This window comes from Fistularia commersonii, chromosome 4, assembly GCF_037954325.1.
Source record: "Fistularia commersonii isolate RoL2024-O1a breed Wild chromosome 4, RoL_Fcom_v1.0, whole genome shotgun sequence".
NCBI classification, from domain to species: domain Eukaryota; kingdom Metazoa; phylum Chordata; class Actinopteri; order Syngnathiformes; family Fistulariidae; genus Fistularia; species Fistularia commersonii.
Genome location: NC_141287.1, coordinates 16,178,166 through 16,196,322, shown reverse-complemented (window position 1 = coordinate 16,196,322; position 18,157 = coordinate 16,178,166). Strand labels below are relative to the sequence as shown.

General features: G+C 50.9%; 1 protein-coding gene across 1 annotated transcript; it reads right to left on the bottom strand.

The window, feature by feature from the left end:
• Positions 1-724: 724 nt before the first annotated feature.
• Positions 725-4,890, bottom strand: LOC147234899 (frizzled-7-A-like). The gene has a single exon (XM_086145572.1). The coding sequence runs from the start codon at positions 4,391-4,393 to the stop codon at positions 2,666-2,668; it is 1,728 nt and encodes a 575-aa protein (XP_086001698.1). The 5' UTR covers positions 4,394-4,890; the 3' UTR covers positions 725-2,665.
• Between the last annotated feature and the right edge of the window lie 13,267 nt (positions 4,891-18,157).

Genomic DNA, 18,157 nt, shown 5'->3' with positions numbered 1-18,157 from the left:
CAGAAAATGTGCGCGCACTGCTGAGCTCCTGGGAGGATCGTGCAATGGAGGTGTCTTTCAGAAGGTGGGTTTCTACTTGCCATTATTTTCACAGCTTTAGTTTTACTTTTAGAAGTACCGCGATTACTTCGAATGCATCTCTGCGCCATGAAATCTGCTCCGATACACCAGAAGTCGCCATGTCGAGCCGTGAAAAGTATTTGCTCTATATTTACAAGCAACGGCCCTGAATGTACCAGCGACACTTGAGGAGTCAAGGTCTCGCATTCTTGGCGCGTTGGCGGCGTTTCCTCCCCAGAGCCGCTCACAATGTGGCCTCTGTGCCGCCGCTGCAGTCTATAAGTCATGTGTCTGCATGCATGATAAGCATTTTATTGGGATGCCACAAAAGCTGAGGTGGCGAGTGGCGCAACCGGGCCGAGCGGGCCTCGGGCTTGGACCTTCACTCGCATTCCCTCTTAAATCTACATCATGTCCACCTGGATAAAATCCTGCGTCACATTCGCAGCACGACGCTGATAATCGCATTTTCCAGTTGATGCCGAGCTCCAGCACATCTGCATTTGGGGAAAATCTGGATAAATTTAAAAAAGAAACCCAAAGTTTAAAAAAGATTGCCGATTTATGGAGGAAGACGTAATAGTGGAAAGTCAAATGGAGATTCCCTCCAATGGCTGTCTAAACTGTGGACGGTTGGTGAGCAGAAAGCAGGAGGACCTTCAGGTTACAAATCTTAACCGCTTTTATTCAGACTGTACAGATACAACAGGCTTAGCTCATTTCTGACAAAAAAGGTAAAAAAAAAAAGACATAAAATGAGTATCCCCATAAATACAATATGCTTTGAAAACAGATTGTGTATTTCGATACCTTGCATATGTTCCTATGAAAATACACACACGCAACACACGTGCACGCACACACACACGCACACACACACACACACAATCCTTCTGAAGTCACATTCGTACGAAACAAAGAGGTGGGTTTTGTGGAGTGTGTTGTTGGAGGGGCGTCCTCCACTTCACCGCCGAGTTTGGTGTTTTCTTTAAACACCTCCGCTCACAAGTGTGTGTGTGAGGTCTTCGCCCCGCTGCTGCTGCTGCTGTTGTTGTTGTAGTTGTGCAGAGTCTGATGGCTCAGGAGTCACCTGGAGAAACGGTCCTCAAAGATATACGGCCGTTTGATTGACAACATGTTTTCTCCTAACTCAGATAAACATTAGTGTTTGGATCCAAAATCAAGTAAAATGACGGCAGTATTTCAGCTGCAGACACAAAACAAGTACCCACAAAGTTCTGTGAACCGACTTGTGTTAATTATTAAATATAAGGCGGGGGAGATGGGGGGGAGGGTTAAAAAAAAAAACTTTTGAGAACTCCTTCAAACTAAGAGGGAAAAGAAAAAAAACAATAAGAACACATTTAACACTGAAATGAAGAGTCAGAATGAGAGGGCTGGGCGCACGTTCCACCACCGCCGACATCTGAACGCATCGCCTCCACTCCCACACAGATTAAATCTTATTCTTGCGAGGGATCCGCCAAGCGGGGACCACACACCGAGACGCACTCCCAACGCCGCGTGACAGAGGCGGAGACCACGACAGGCCCAAATGTGTGTGTATGTGTGAGTGTGTGTGGTCTCAAAACGTGAGCAGGGACTTGGGATTAAGACGCGGCTGCGACGCAAGGAGTGTGTGTGTTTGTCTCGCACCGTGGAGAAGGCCCACCTAGTGTGTGTGTCCTGTCTGGACGGAGCGTTAGCACCTCTGCAGAGTTATCACGCTAACACTCACATGCGGCATGTTAAGAGCGACCCACGGAGGGTTGTGGGGGGGGCAACGGCGACGGCTGTTGTAAATGAGGTCGTGGTGAGTGGACGGCGGCACCGGAGCCGGCACCGGCCCAAGAGCCGCCGCCATCCCGACAATCGCTTCTTTAACACTTTTGACCTTAAAAAAAAAAAAACAGGAAAAAAAGCTGTGCAAACCGATACGTACAGTAACTTCATTCACCTTTCGGAGTGAACATTCATTCAATGTGGAAGCAATAACTCATCAGCGTGGAAAATAAAAAAATAACTAATTAAAATAAAGCAACGCAGGTTTTGTGGGAGGTTTCTTGGCACGAGCGGAGGGCCGGGAGCCCCTGCAGAATTACTCCACGGTGACCATCGCACAAAATTTAAAGCATCTCAGTCTGCGGATTAAAAGGTGAAGGATCTGGGCAAAAATGCCGTGATGCATTCAGGGTCGGGGGCACGGCGACCCCGCCGTGGTGTGGGGGTTCTTTTCTCCCTCTCGCTGGAATAGGCTAGGAGTACATTCACTTTGTAGTATAAAAGAATAAGTAATAAAAGAGTTTCGTACTAAAGTAACTTCAAGTCCAGCGTCGGCGAAACAGTCCGCTGGCCGTTCGCACAGCTCACCATCCGGAGATACAAACGCCGGCTGGGCGGCAGCGACCCAGAGACACGAGGGGGAAAAAGGGGGGCTATGCGGGGTCTTCCATGGAGTATAGACAAAATATACGTTTGTGTTGGAAACCCGGACTTCCTGTCACAAATAGAAAAATCACCCAATGACAAAATACTTCCAAAATAGAGCGAAGAGCGAAAGGTTTCTGACCTCATTTTCATGGCTATCGTACCGACGCTAAACTACTTAGACCGTCGTCTCTCCGTGGTTACCGTTGCTAAGGCGCTTGTAGAACCTCCGCCACGACTGCAGGGTCTTGCCGGACCAGACCCAGAAGCCCGATGTGATCCCCACGATCATGGTCATCAGGTACTTGATCATGAACACGGTGAAGTCGGGCGTCATCGGGGCGAAGTTGTGGACGGGACACTGAACGGCGAAGCGCTTGCAGGTTTGCATGTGCCAGGTCCTCTCCCAGTGCTCCCGGAAGGCCTGCTCGTAAAAGTAGCAGGCGATCACGATGGTCGCTGGCACCGTGTAGAGCACGCTGAACACGCCGATGCGCACCATCAGCTTCTCCAACTTCTCCGTCTTGGTGCCGTCGTGCTTCATGATGGTGCGGATCCGGAAGAGGGACACGAAGCCAGCCAGCAAGAAGGACGTGCCGATGAACAGGTAGACGAAGAGCGGCGCCAGGACGAAGCCCCGCAGGGCGTCCACGTTGAAGATCCCCACGAAGCACACGCCGGTGAGGACGTCGCCGTCCACCTGGCCCATGGCGAGGATGGTGATGGTCTTGATGGCGGGGACGGCCCACGCCGCCAGATGGAAGTACTGGGAGTTGGCCTCGATGGCCTCGTGGCCCCACTTCATCCCGGCGGAGAGGAACCACGTCAGGGACAGGATCACCCACCAGATGGAGCTGGCCATGCCGAAGAAGTAGAGCACCATGAAGAGGATGGTGCAGCCCTCCTTCTTGGTGCCTTGGGCCACGGTCCGGTAGCCCTCGTCCTTGAATTTGTCCACGCACACCACCTTGTCCTCCAGGAAGAAGCCGGCGGCGTACGCCACCGCCACCATGAAGTAGCAGCCGGACAGGAAGATGATGGGTCTCTCCGGGTAGCGGAACCTCCTCATGTCCACCAGGTAGGTGAGTACAGTGAACAGGGTGCTGACGCAGCACAGGATGGACCAGATCCCCACCCACAGCCGGCCGAACTTCACCTCGTCCTCCCGGAAGTACATGATGCCGGTGGGCTTGGTGGGCTCGCAAGGGGCCCCGCAGTCCTTCACCCCCATGAAGCGGTAGCCCAGGTAGGAAGGCACCTCCAGCTGCAGGGGGCAGGAGAAGTCATGGTACTGGGCATGCTGAGGGCCCCGGGAGTTGGGTCGGCCCAGGCTGGGCGGCAGGGTCACGAGGTCGGGCGCGTAAGGGGATGCGGACGAGTCCGGCCCACCAGGCTCCGACGTGTTCTGGCCCACGCAGATGTCCCCGGCGCCGTGGACCGGGAAGGCCTCGCAGCGGAGCCTCTCTGGCCACTGGAAGCCGAACTTGTTCATCAGGGCTTCGCAGCCCTGCCGAGCCCGCTCGCACAGCGACCTGCAGGGCGGGATGGCCTGCTCCAGCACCGTGCACACCGGCGCGTACATGGAGCACAAGAAGAACTTGAGGTCCGCTGAGCACTGGACTTTGACTAGCGGGTAGAACTGGTGCACCTCCAACCCCGCGTCCTCTTGGTTCGTATGGCCCAGCAGGTTCGGCATGATGGTCTGGTTGTACGCGATGTCCGTGCACAGCGGGATGGAGATCTGCTGGCAGAATCCGTGTTCCGGCACCGAGATCCCGCTGTCGGAGTTGTAGTGTTGCGCGGAGCACATCGGGAAGAGGAGCCCACACGCCGGGAAGAGGAGCCCGCACAGCGGCCACAGGATCCGCAGCTGCGCGGGGCCCGCGGAGGAGCCGGCCGCCGCCATAGCACTGGAGGAGGGGGGAGGGGACGGCTAACTTCGATCCTGACGGACTTTCACGGGGAGAAGCGCCGAGCGATCCACATTTACGGTCCCAACGCGCGGCGTGGATCCCGGTGGGGTCCGAGCGGAGGCGGCCGCGGCCGACTTTCGGTGCTCTTTTCACGGCGTTGTCTCGGGAGGCGGCCCCCGGCGGATCATGACTTCCCGACGGTCTTTGTAAGTGACTCCGGGCGGCCCCGCTCTCGCCTCTTTCTCCCCCTCCTCCTCCTCCTCCTTCTCCTCCTCTCCTAGGAACAATGAGTAAACTTTCCAAGAGGAAAACCGACGCGAGAAATCAAATCGAAGCCTTCGCGCGTCCCCACGGCGGTGTCAAAAACGAAAAAAAGTCGACTTTAGACGGCGAATAGTCCCATTTTCTGTCCCGCGACCGCGGCTTCTCTCCGGTTGTTGGAAGTCCGAAGCGTCGCTCTCGTCACTCGGAGCCGATCCGGCCGGTTTTCAGGCGCCCCGACATTTACGCGGACGGCCCCTCCTCCCGCCCCCTCCGGTCGACAAAACGCGGGCGCCTTGAAACGGACGCCGCGTCTCAGCCAATCATAACGCTTGTTTTCCTACAGAACTCGTCCCTGATTGGCCGCTCGCTCCCCATCGGAGGAAAGTATGCTACAGTAATTATATTAGCCCACACAAGAGCTTTTAAAACCCAAATAATCTCTGTCTCCAGAAACACTTCTGCATTTAATGGGAATTTTAATTAAAACCCCAAACCTGAAATGCACTCGTCCAAAGCGTAAAGTCAAACTTTTTCTTCATCATTCACCCCCCCCCTTCGTGTTTGACAGGTTTGTACCGTTGCATATTAAAAGTGAAGTTTACATAATCCCGAGGGATTAAAGTGTAACCCAACTCAGGAATGAGCTTCTGCAAAATAGCATTTGGTGGCTAGTGAGGAGCCTCCTCGGAGTGTCGCCATTTTAAGTGCGGGTCATATCCAGCTATTTTCCCCCCAAGCTGTTCTCAGTGCAAATGTTATAGTGATAACCATATTTAAAAAATAAGAAAAAAATTAAGTGCCACGTTGGAATTGTTCTCACGTGCCACATTAGAATTGTTCTCACGCCTGTTCGATAACTGGAGGACAAAAATGAAGTGAAAAGCGTCAGAGGATCTCCTTTGTCGCTCACACTGCCTTTGGTTATTCAATAAAAGCCTAAAGTTAGACGCCTCAGCTCTCAGCTTATGCTTTTAATTTCAAGTATTAAATTATCTCGGCTAAAATGGAGAGTATGCGGGAATAAATACAATTTTCACAATCCAACAGGCATCCAGGAAACTTTATTGGAGACGTATTTTACTCCCCGGGGTAACCAATTACTTATCGGGTCCGGAAAATGACGGAAAATGGCTAAAATCACTGCCTGGAACGGGACCTTAAAATCCACAATTTAACTTTCCTCAAAACAAATAAGAACTAACAAGAGATTTCACTCTTGTAATGACAACGTTGAGATCATTACACACCGTTTCTGGTGATTTCTTTAACCCTGGGTTGAGAATACTGCTGTGGGGGATAAGCTAAAGTAGGTATTTGTGTACTTTCTTCCAAATCTGACTGAAATGTGGAAAAAAAAAAAGGGACTTGAAATAAAATAGTTTGCATAGATAACCCCTGTGTTTGTCAGTGTCTAGCTGCAGGGCTAAAACCAGCCGGGGTGGAAGTGGGGAAGGCCCTGGTGCAAACTTTGTCTTCACCGGAGGAGTTATAATTATCGACAAGTGACAAGTCGACACGCACAAACGGCGAGCCCCGCGGTCCTCGTCGTCCTCGCAGATTGTCAGCCGCGCACACACACACACACACTCACACGCACCCATGTACACACGCAGGCTGCAGCGCCGCCTGCACACAATGAACACAAGCTCGGCAAACCCAGATGGATTCTGGCGTCGTAACCGCTCGACCGCAGCAGGCACTTCTCGCTGTTTACTGTTCTGCCTGAAGAACTTAATTTCCAACAACCGGACGCAAACACCTCCGAGCGGCGCGAGAGAAAACAAGCGGCGGCAGACCGTGAGTCTTGGCTCGGCGGGCTGATCGATCCGCCCGCAGGCCGCAAAGTGTGGGAGGCGGTTTCTGGTGGTGGGGCCGCATTTGGTGTGGGATGAAAGGAGGTGGGGGTGGGTCCGGGTGGGGGAAGGGACAGGAAGGAGAGGGAAGGTCGGAGAGGGCAGGGGGAGAAAGAGAGGGGGAGAACCCACAGGAAAAGTCACTATAGTTCCCCCCGCCGTCAGCTGGCCCCTTCTCCAGGGGAGAAGTCGTGTGAGAGGAGAGGCCGGAGGGGCTGCGAGCACTCGGCCGCAGGGAAAGCTGGAGGACTCGCTAGGGTTTTGCAACGTCGGAGTCGACCCGCCTTTGTTATCCGACAGCGGCCGCCGCGCTGACGCAACAGCTCGTGATTTAGTTTGGTGGATGGCCTCGCTCAGGAAAGATCTGAGGATCCTGCTTGTTTCTCTTCTTCTCCTCAGTCACTCAATCAAATTCCCGTCCAGAATCACACTTTAAAAACCATAAACCTCTTTCAGCGGGTGATTATTCTCCTCGTTTCACAAAGTCTTGATTCTCGAAATTTCTTCTTAAAGTGTGGTGAAGTTTAGAGCGGTGAGCATTGCCTGCATTTGTCCAAAGTAGTTTAATTTGTTTTTTTTGTGAGAAAGAAGCTCGTCTTTTAGTTAGTTTGAAAATGACAGGAGGGCCGAGCCAGAACGTCTGCTGGGTATTGTGATAAACCAGAGAAACATCCTGAAAATCAACATCTGTTCAAGAATTTCTTAGAAAAACATCTCGGGGGCAAAAAAAAAAAAAAAAAAAAGATGAAACACACCCCAAAAAGTGGAAAACATTTCTAAACGCTTGTGTCAAATCCAACAACTTGAAATGATTTGCAAAGAATGTGTTTTATGTTTTTGGAAGTGTGTGGAAATGTTCAATACTGTCGCGTTTGGGGGCAGAGCCCAGCCTTCCGCCGTACGACACAAGTTCTCGCCAGCGGTCGCCGCCGTGACCTCGGACGTCATCTGACAACTCGGTCCGAGGCCGCGTCTCCTGAGATGGACACGCCTGAGTGTCTGATTAGCGACCGGGGCGGAGGAGAGGGTCCGGCCGGGAGCCCCGTACGGGCCACATCTGGAGAAATAAACATTCAAACTGCGGCCCGTGCAGAGGATTCATTCAATATGCCAAGCACGTCTTCTGATTGGAAGGTTGTTTTCACTGGTCCCGCAGACGGAGTTGATGATCTGTGTAACGACTGCAGACGTCGACGATTAAAAGTATTGATTAAACGCGTTGTTGGCGCGGCATGATTTCCCTGGAGAGCGCAGAGTAATGTGTCACAGATTACGCACCTCGGCATGGAGGAATGGAAGGTACTGATGGGATGAGTGTGTGTTCAGTTTGCACACACGCTCACACACACACACACACAGTTAGTCTTTGAAGATTTTTTTCACAACCAATGTTCTGATGAATGAAGGAAGCGATGAGCCGCCAGGCAGCTACTTTAGTATTATTGTTCACAGCAGGGCGGGAAATTGAACTTCAATTTTTACTTTTACTCTCTCCTGCAGGTTGATGTCGCTCTAATCAGTAAATAATAATATATTCATTCCTTCATCATCTATGTCACTGATCCTGCACGCTGGGGGCGGAGCCTATCCCGTCTGTCATTAGAGGTGGGCTCACCGTGGACCAATCACAGGGCCACATAGAAAGACCTACAAGCATTCACCCTTTCATTTGGGGTCTCAAGTGGACCTCCTGCACATGTTTGGACTCTGGGAGGAACCTGGGGAACCCTGAGGAGCCCCACGGAAATACAAGAGAACATAGAGACTCCACACAGGAAAGCCTCCTGTGGGAATCCAACCAGGGACCTTCTGGCTGGGAGGAGGAAGGAGCGCGAAGAAAGTTCATCCATCCACCATCCACTCAGGGTCAGGGGTGTCCACCACAGGGACAACTATGGAGACAAGCAACCATTTACCCTCTCATTCACTGCACAATGTCGGGTCGCTGGTGAACATCCTGCATGTGTTTGGACTGTTAGAGGAACCCCAAGCAGACACAGGAGATCATGGAGACTCCACACAAAAAGGCTGTGAGAATCCAAGCAGGGTCCTTCTGGTTGGGAGGTGGAAGCTCTAACCCCCTGCGCCCCCCTGTTAGCTAATCAGTTAATATGGTTAAAGCCAAAGAGCTCAGGATCATCACGATGTGATTTATCTCCTGCAGCTGCGCGTGAGGATGGACCCAGGCAGCTGAGACGTAGGAGGATGGAGCTGAGAGCGCCCGGCGGTCACCCTAACGACAGCTGGAATTAAAAGTGGTTTTAGCTTGGATTGTGTGATGGACAGCATCTGTGAGTCTGATGAAGGCCACCAGACCTCCACAGTTCCTCCTTTTCATAGCTCACGTCCCTCAAACGTCTGGGTTGTCTCGCCCTGATGTGAGCTATGACCCCCGAGAGTCCATCAGCAGGATTGTGGCTCTTCATTGATCTTCTGCAGCTGCTGTGGGTTTGTTCAGCGGAGTGCACCAAGACCTGAAGGGGAGTGATTGCGCGGTGTCACGTTTATCTGAATCGCGATACGGCGCGTTAAGGCGAAGCCTCCGCTGGAGGTCGTTGACTAGAACCGGCGCTGTGGTCGCAGAAGTGTGTCAGAAACCAAGAAGGTGGAGGAGGAAGTCCAAGCAAATGTAGCTCGGAAGGAGAGTGGTGATGAATTGAATCTGCCATGCAGTTACTTTGTTGGAATTTGATGGTAAACCTCTAAAATGAGACTTGCCAGTGTACACATGTTCATATTTACAAATAGCGGCAGCAAGATGATTGGGGTTTTTAATGAGGCTGAGACGCCTCCTCCTTCCAGCCTAGCGAGGGAAAACACTGCATTTAGCAGTTACGCCGGGTCAAACCACCGCACACCGGCCTGCGCAACTGTAGCTGTTTGTTTGTTGTGTCTGCGGCGGTCGGGCGCATGGAGGAAGTCCAGCGGGCTTTCCAGACAGTCGCCTGGTGTTTGGACGGCCGTCTGCTGCGGCCGGACATCTGCTGGGGAGCCCTAGACAAACAAGTAGATCCACTGTGCACTAAGGTGAGATAAAGAAAAGGCAGGGGGGGTGTCAGGGATTCTAGCCGCACATCAGCCGGCGGGGTCCGAGGACAGCCGAAGGCGTGACCGCCACGCGGGGCATTTGAGCTACCGTGTGAAAACCAATCCCGAACAACTATTTATACTCGGCCTTGAGGTGGAAAAACAGGAGCTTTCCAGTTCGGTCCGAGGAGGTTTCTCGGCACGAGGACGGCTCACAGGACAGCCCGAGGTAGTCCGACCCACGCCATAAGTGTTTCAGGGACTCCAAGAAGCCTGGTTTGGTTTACTGATTCTGCCTGACATTGTAAAAGTTGCAGGAGTTTATTAAAGAAGGGCTGCAGAAGCACGGCTTGGCAATGTCAGTGTTTGTAAAAGTTCTTGAAACCACCCTGAAAGTCTCTCACCCGGCAGTGATCAAGGAGCGGCACACGCGTCTCGGGTAAACCAGGGACCGTCGGCTGCTCTCACAAAGGCAGCGTCTCCGGTTTGATGTTTCCTGAGAGCAGACTCTGCTCTTGCAGACTCAGGATCTGGCCGTGTGGAGCCCTGGTCCTCGGCAGAGACCCAGGCGGGTTTGGCCGGAAGGTACAAACTGGTCTAAGCAGCCGAACGGGATGAATCCAGTAGTGAAGCTCATGGAGCCACCGGGGGAATCGCTCAGAGAACTTGAAGATGAAGCTTTCTGCTTGAGCTCAGTAGGAACCACCTGATTGAGAGCAGATGAAAACATGAACGGCAAATCTGGACCCCGCAATGACCTCGGGGTGTTCCACATGAGAACAGCGGGGTGCAGAAGATCCGGAGGTGTTGCATCCAGGGAAGAGAATCCAGGGGGGTGGAGGGGGTCTCTTCACATGCAGCGGCGGTAACCCCCGCCTCCTACCATCCCCCGAAGCTGGAGGAGGTTCTGCAGCTCGGAGGAAGCCGGAAAGACAACGGAAGCCAACGCAGGATTCACTCAGTCATTCACCCTCTCATTCACTCCCACGGAAAGGTGGGTGAACGTCGGGGCTCCTCCCCCGCAGAAACATACCAGAGCCGAGTTCGGGTTCTTCTACATGAAGCACAAGAAGCATGTGGGGCACCGGCCTGAATGGGGTGGGGGCGGGGGGGCATAAGAGCTCCGGAGAGAGAGAGAGAGGAATGCAGGCAGCTGGTTTGTGTCTGTCAGTGCAACACAGAGAGCCTACAGTACTGGACTACACACACACACACACACGCACACACACACACACATAGAGCGATGAAAGAATGAATTATTTTGTCTGCTGTGGTCGTGGTGTGTGTTCGGTTAGTAGAAGTTACCTGGGCTGATACCTGGATAAGCCGGGCCTCGCTGCTTGGGGTACATTATTGCGGGGAACTGATTGTGTGATCTGGAAATGATCTCCAATCACACACCCGTTCTAGAATATCTCCAGAGAAAAGTGAGCAGCGTGGCGGCTGCGGAGGCCATTAGTGATGCACACGCCGTGGAATTCTGACATTTACCCAGTCTTTTTTTATCAGATCTATAGGGGTGTGGTTTCTTCCTGGGGAAGGAGAAGACAGAACAAAGGGGTCACGGTGGCAGGGGTGGTGGTGGTGGCGGTTCTGCTGCTCGTGAATGAAGATCCTTCAGCTTCTGTGCCTGCATGAAGATCGGGAGGCATCGCCGCCCCCGAAAGCCCGGATTTCATGAATCCGCGCTCCTGCTGGAAAAGTCAGGGGGAAGTTCCGATGTGTTTTCACCGACGGCCGACGGGGACTGGCTCTTTCTGCTGACATGTGTTTGGGGTCGGGGGAGGGGCGCAGGGGCTGAACGGGGCTGGAGGGGGCAATTGTCACCACCTGAGGTCTGTTCAGCAGGAAGTCAGAGACCCGGCGGTGGAGGAAGGTGTCGACTCCCGTGTCGGAGCTGCAGATTGTGGACGTGCCCGGATTCCGGCCTGTGTTTTCTTTGTTTTAAGCGGGGAGGGGCCGTCATCGCCGCCCCCCTCGGACGAGCCTCCGTCGGAGCGTCTGTCGGCGTCTGCCTGTAAACGCGGTTACTTTTTTTCTCCCTTTTTACCTTGAATTTTTGAGTTGCCGCAGAAAGGCGCGACATGCTCAGCGGGGAGGAGGGGGTGTGTGTGCTCTCCCCCCAGCCGTTATTCTAACATGCGGTGGATTCCCTCCGGTGCCAACTGGGCGAGTGCCTGGGGGCCCTCGGCCTCACGCCGGCCTTCCTTGTCTTCTCTTCATTCTAATTCGCGCAAACGCATTAATCGACTGCCTCTTTGCAACCAACGGCAACCACTTAGAGTTTAATTCTAGGCATGTGACGGCATTCCGCGGCCAGTACGCAATCAAAATACTCCTGAAAACATCTTTTGGAAATAGTTTTGTGTTTTTCTTCACAGATCTTTTCACTCACTCGTGCTCGCGTCACTTTTCCGAAGTTCTTGTTTATGAGTGTTTGACGTTCGTGGTTGCTTTCAGGGCTGTTTCCTGGCCCAAGAAAAAAAAAAGCAGCAAATTAGTAAAGAATTTCCACAAAAATAAAAAAAAATAAAAAAAGATTTGTGTCCGGGGGCCGGGGCATTCTTCCCCCCCGTGCCCGCACGATAATCGTGCAGATGCTTTTTCATCTTTTTCTTGTTCACTCCATTGAACCACGGCTAAAAATAAAAGGTGGGATGAGGGAGAACATGCATCCTCCTCTGTTTACACCATAGATGCGCGCACTTGATGTCACCGTGGTAACTGTGCAAATAATATACAATGAAGGGGTTGAGTTCCAGCGGCAAGGTTAGACCTTTATTTTCCTTTTCCCTCCCCCACAACACAGACACACACACACACACACTCACACATGCAGTGTTGGAGGTCATGTGCTAATTGATGCAAAGTAATGGAGGAGGTGACCCCACAAGGGCCGGCCCCCGGAGCTTCTTGCCGCTCTCTCCATCCACGATCACCACACACTCCGAGCCCGTGTGCGAAATCTAGATTCGGAGTCGGGGCTGGGAATGAAAAAAAAAATGAAGGAAAAAACGGAAAGAGGGACCGGTGAGGTGGAGAATGAGAGCAAAACGCCAAAGAAGGAGGAGGAAGAGGATTAGGAGGGGGGCCCCCTGCAGCTCCGGGGTCACACACACAGCTGTGGTCATCACCTTTCACTGCGAGGGACTCACACACACACACAAACCACTGTGATCATCACTCTCAGCGGGAGGCTGACCTGGGCCAGATGGTCCCCGCACTCCTTTTATGACGGCCCTCTTTGTCGTCCCCGGGCCCCTCCACACCTTGGGCTTTTCAAACACACTCTACATTTCAAAACACCGCTGTTGCATTGTGGTGTGAATGAGCTAATCAATCAGTGAATCAAATCAATAATGAATTAATAACACACACATCCAGAGGCGGGAGGCGGGGGGTTGCTGGTAGGAAAGACGGGGTTTGCTCTTCGTGAGGAAGCGTTTCTTTTCCTCTTGTTGCGACAGATGTTGCGTTCACTGTCGCCCAACAGCTAAAAGCGGTTCTTCCCAGCATTCCGGGCAGATTCCTGCAGCGCGTCCACCCTATTGGATTTTACTAGGAGTGTCGAGTCGACACAACATGAGGACGGGACGGGAAACGTAAACCGCTAGCCGTCGACGTGCGGCCCGGGGGGGCCCGGTTCACGCCTGGAGGAAAATGCCTATGTGTCAGCAGGTGTACGGTAATTATACACCGTAACACTGACGACTGTACGTGTGTTAATGCACGGACAGGGAGAGCTGCTAAAGCTGCATAGACCTCCAGCAGGAGCGCCGGCGTTGAATTTGTTTTGGAAGAAAACCACAACTCCCAGACATTCGCCCTGACGGCTGCGATGCCGCGCCGCAAAACAAACATTTTTCTAGGCGTTTCTTCCACGACGCTACGAGAGGCAGAGAGCACACTGCACCGCCAGCCGCCAGCCGTCCTCGGGCCGCACAATGCACCTGCATCAAAAAAAGACAGCGGGCGGAAACCGACCTTTCCAGCACAAACAGATCCTGTGAGAGGTTATTTCATTGGTGTTTTGTCATCCCAAGTGCTGCGAAACCGACCGGTTAACTGCGAAAACATTTTCCTTCGGTGGGATTCTCCACACCACCTATCAAGGCTGCTCCCCGACCGCAGCGGCCCTGAAGCCAACGCGCTCAGGTTTCCGCGCAGCCTTCGCCACCTTGAAAACAGTCCTCTTTTTACATGCTTGCGTATGAAAATAGAGTTAGATTTGTGGGAAATGTGTTTGTGGAGTGATTATTTCAGGTCATTTCATACTGGTATTTTCTGCTCAGTGCGTGTGTTTTTGTTTGCGATCGTGTAAAACCCGGGATGGTAGCTTTCGCTCAGCTGAGAGTTAGCTGGATACGCTCCGATGACAACTGACCGCCTTCATCCATGCCATCCGGAGTGCACTCGCAGACATGCCTCGGAAAAAAGTCCACGCAAAATGAACAATTCGTTGGTTCATTCATGATTCGTGATCAACAAAACAAAGACAAACCCAAAGATTCGATGCCAAAATCCATAAAAATCAACGGTTTTGATGGGATTTCTCGGATTTAACATGTACGCATATGCAGCTTTTCCGTGGTAACAGTATCCAGCCTTGAGTGCGCACGTGTGCATGTCTGTGCGCGGGAAGATCATGCTAAATTACACCGGTGCCTCCATTCTTTCTTTTTTTTTCCTTCTTCATGGCTCCAGACATATGTTTCCAATGTTCTTTAAATGCGCCGCCTACACACACACATGCAGACGGCCTGCGCTGGCAGACAGCTCAGACCCAAACCCCGCCCTTGTTGTCCTGCACACAGAAATAGGCCGCACATATAAACTAAATCTTCAAAGAAATGAATGCAAATTTGCCCCCCCCCCCCAAAAAAAAACCCGCCAGGGACTGTGGATTCAGGTTGCGGAGCAGCGAGAGACGTCTCGCCGTCAGGAGAACCCCGAGCACCTGTGGTGTTTGGTTCCAGCGGCTGCAAAGCCCGAGTCTGCGCTTTCCCCTTGGAATGAAATACGGATTTTGTGAATAATGCGGTGTAACTTCTGTGCTGTGAGGTCCTGGAAGATGATGATTTATGGCATGTTGCAGATGTTGAAGAGAGTGTAATGCCCCTCAAAGTACTTTTTTTGTAAGTTTGAAGACCATGAAGAGTTTTGACAGTGACTTCCGGATCAGGGTGTGTGAAGAACCTGGTCCAGGTTGCAGTAAGTCTGGGGAAAACACAGCTCTCTAGAAATTCTCCATTGCAAGCAAAATGTCAGCACAGTATTATCAGGTGAATTCTTCTGTTTTATTATGTCTTTCTGAAGGCATTTTCACATTATTGTACATTATCAGGTGACGGTGGGTGGAGATGGAGAAGGTGTCCGGAGGGTCAGCAGTCCAGAGCAACGGAGAGGGTGGAGAAAAGGTGGAGGGACGAGTTAAAGCGGGTTTGAACGAGTGGAGGAAAGGTGGAGAAGACGGAGGTGAGAGCAGCCATTGTGGCATGTGTTTGGAGGGTGAGCCTGACCCAAACGCAAGGACACTCAGGAGGTAGGCGGGTTAAGGGGTTTATTTGATGAGGAAGATGAATGGAGAGGTGTGCTGGGGTCGGCTAGTTTCTGGGGGCGTGTCACGGGAGTCTCAGGAACTAGCGAGGAGAGGCGTCGGGAGTCACAGGAACTAGGAACTGGCGAGGAGAGGGAAGATGTAGAATCCAGGGATAAGGAATGAGTGACAACCAACAATATGGCGCTGAAGGGTTGGCAGCGGGCTCCTCTTATCCTCTGCTTGATGGATAGATGTCTGGGTTGGAGACACCGAGGAGAAGACAGGAGGTGGAAGTGGAGGCGGCAGAGGTGGAGATGTGGAGGTTCCTCTTTGGGAGGATCAGGAAGGAGTCCATCAGAGGGACATTCTTAAAGTACTTTGCATGATGTATCTTTGTGTCAATCTCTTCCTGCCTCGCCTATTGAATGTTTTATTATTGCTTTATCAGATTTGATTTGAGGACATTGGGTGGCACAGCCATGTGTACTGGGTGTTATAAACACTGGAGGTGTGTGTGCATTCAGGGAGCAGAAACACACACACACACACACACACACATTTTAGGTAAGAAACCCGGGTTGATGGCAATGTGGGGTTGGGTGTGAGGGGAAGCAAGTCTCCAGGAAATGAATAAAAGCCAATGCAAGATCCTTGAAATGGACTCAAACACAACTGAGTGTGTGTGTGTGTGTGTGTGTGTGTGTGTGTGTGTGTGTGTGACCTTCTCCTCACGACACTGTGGTCGATCAAACCACCCTCTTAGATTTGATGTGTTTATGTGGCCTGGCTTCGATTCTGCATGGTTTCAACCTCTGCACACACACACACACACACACACACACACACACACACACACACACACACACACACACACACACACACACACACACACACACACACACACAAACAGATACACATATGCACACAAAGTGCTGTTTCCAGCTGTGGTAGAAGATTATGGGGATTTACATGAAGGAATACTGGCTGCTCAGGTCACAACATGGGGTTCGTGTGTGTGTGTGTGTGTGTGTGTGTGTGTGTGTAGGTGTGTATCTTGGTGTCTGTATGTTTTTATGATGTCAGGAGATGAAAAGAATCTTAAATATCAGATTTGTACAGCTCTCTCAGAAGCTTCCGTTTTTTTAGCTAAGAGAGGATTGAGATGGATGGATCTTCTGCCTGTGCAGATTGGAAGTTTTCAAGTTCCTCACACTGTGAGTCCATGCTGGAATACATGGAACACAAAGAAGAGTTACAGAGCCAGGATTCAAGAAGCTGTAGAAAGGGTTAGTTTAGAAGTGAGTAGCGATGAGTTATTGAAAGTGTCACGGGCACGGATGAGCTTGGACGGACGTCTCCAGGCCTGCGGGGCTTTCTGTTCAAAGGAACATGACCACTCTCTGGAAGAGCTGACTGTTTGCGTAGATGTCAGCCACCCCAAATCCCTGGCATGCACGTGCTGGGAATCCTGCAATAAGTGATTAAAAAAGGTGACTGCAATTACTCCTCTGGTCCTCAACTTCGGGCTCTTTGGAACCAAACATTCCTGGTTCGATTCCGGCTCAGCCTAGTGTGTCAAAGTGTTGTTGAGCAAGACACTGAACCCCTGACTGCTCTCCTGGCGCTTGTCGATGTCAACCAACTGTTCAGGGTTCATCCATGATGGATAAATTGCAGAGAACAAATTTCCTCCCAGGGATTAATAAAGGATAAATTATTATTTGTTCAAGCACCTGCCAGGTAAGGTCTTTCACCTGAAGGATGCTCATTCTTCAGAACAGCAGACACAATGGCGCTCCCAGCTCATTTATCCACCGCAGAGGCCAGTTTCTCCCTTCTGCATCCTCCCCTTTTCCTCCAGCCCATGTTCGTGATCAGCTCTCATTTGCCGTTTTAGTGTTTTCTATATAAAAGTATCCAGCCGGTTTTGGCTCCGACTTTAACTATCTGCAATAAAACAGAGCAAAGGGGGAAAAAAATAGCAAGAGCAAGAGCTGGAAATGCAGGCAGAGAGAGAATCCAATATATTTCCTCTCTTGGAGCAGAACATGAGACATGAAAGCGTCGTAGCTGCTGGCCGGAGCATCTTTGGCCTCACATGAGGCAAATCCTTCTTTTCTTGATAATCTAATATTGGGTTTAGTCGCACAATTGAGCCAGTGTTGCGAAGGACGAGTCTCGTCTTCAGTCATCTTAATAGACACAACGTCCATCTGGGGTCAGTTTCTATCTCCCGACCCTTGGCATCAGGCCGGACGGCTGATCGAGCGGGTGTGATTTTTGTCGGCTGAAAGTTCCACGTTCTCCTGTTTTTATTGCCAGTCTGGCAGTTCATTCATCCAGATTTAAAGAAAAGAGAAAAGACAGGAAATGAAAGATAAACAATAATGACCCTTATTTCATCAGAATATTTGTGCAGTTACACATATTTGACCTCTTCTCCTATTTGTTACACATCTAAAAGATACAGACGGAAAACATTGTCATGTGTAAATGATGACTCATTTGACTAATGAGTAGCAATGTAAGCAAAATAAAAAAACGTCTGATGATTTTTCATCAATTGTTGCATTTTCTTTAATTAACATAACGTATGCCTGTTTTTCTTTTTTGTATTCAGTCACAAGATTTATTTTTTGATCATGATTTTATTCAATTTTTTGTCGCAAAAAAAATAATAAATCCAACTGTTTTTGCATGAAATTACAGTTCCGGTGTGATTCATCACACTCATCCAGCAGCTTCTTCTTGGCAGCAACATTGTGTAATAATCTAAACACTGTTAACGCTCAACAAAAACTCCCGATGGATACTTTTCCTCTCTATTATATGGGACATGATGTGGAACCGTTTCCAAATCCAGCCGACACTTTAGAAACATAAAAGTTGCCTTTGCTGCTGTAGTTCCTTTAATTATCCAATCCACAACACATTAAAACACTCCAATCCCTGTCTGAGATGGTCCCTGCAAGAGAAAAAAAAGTACATTAAAATCCTTAAAATACCACCTATATCCCTATCCCTCAAGAACCATTCCAGAATTCAAAAAACCCTGTTATTTTTACAAGTTTGAA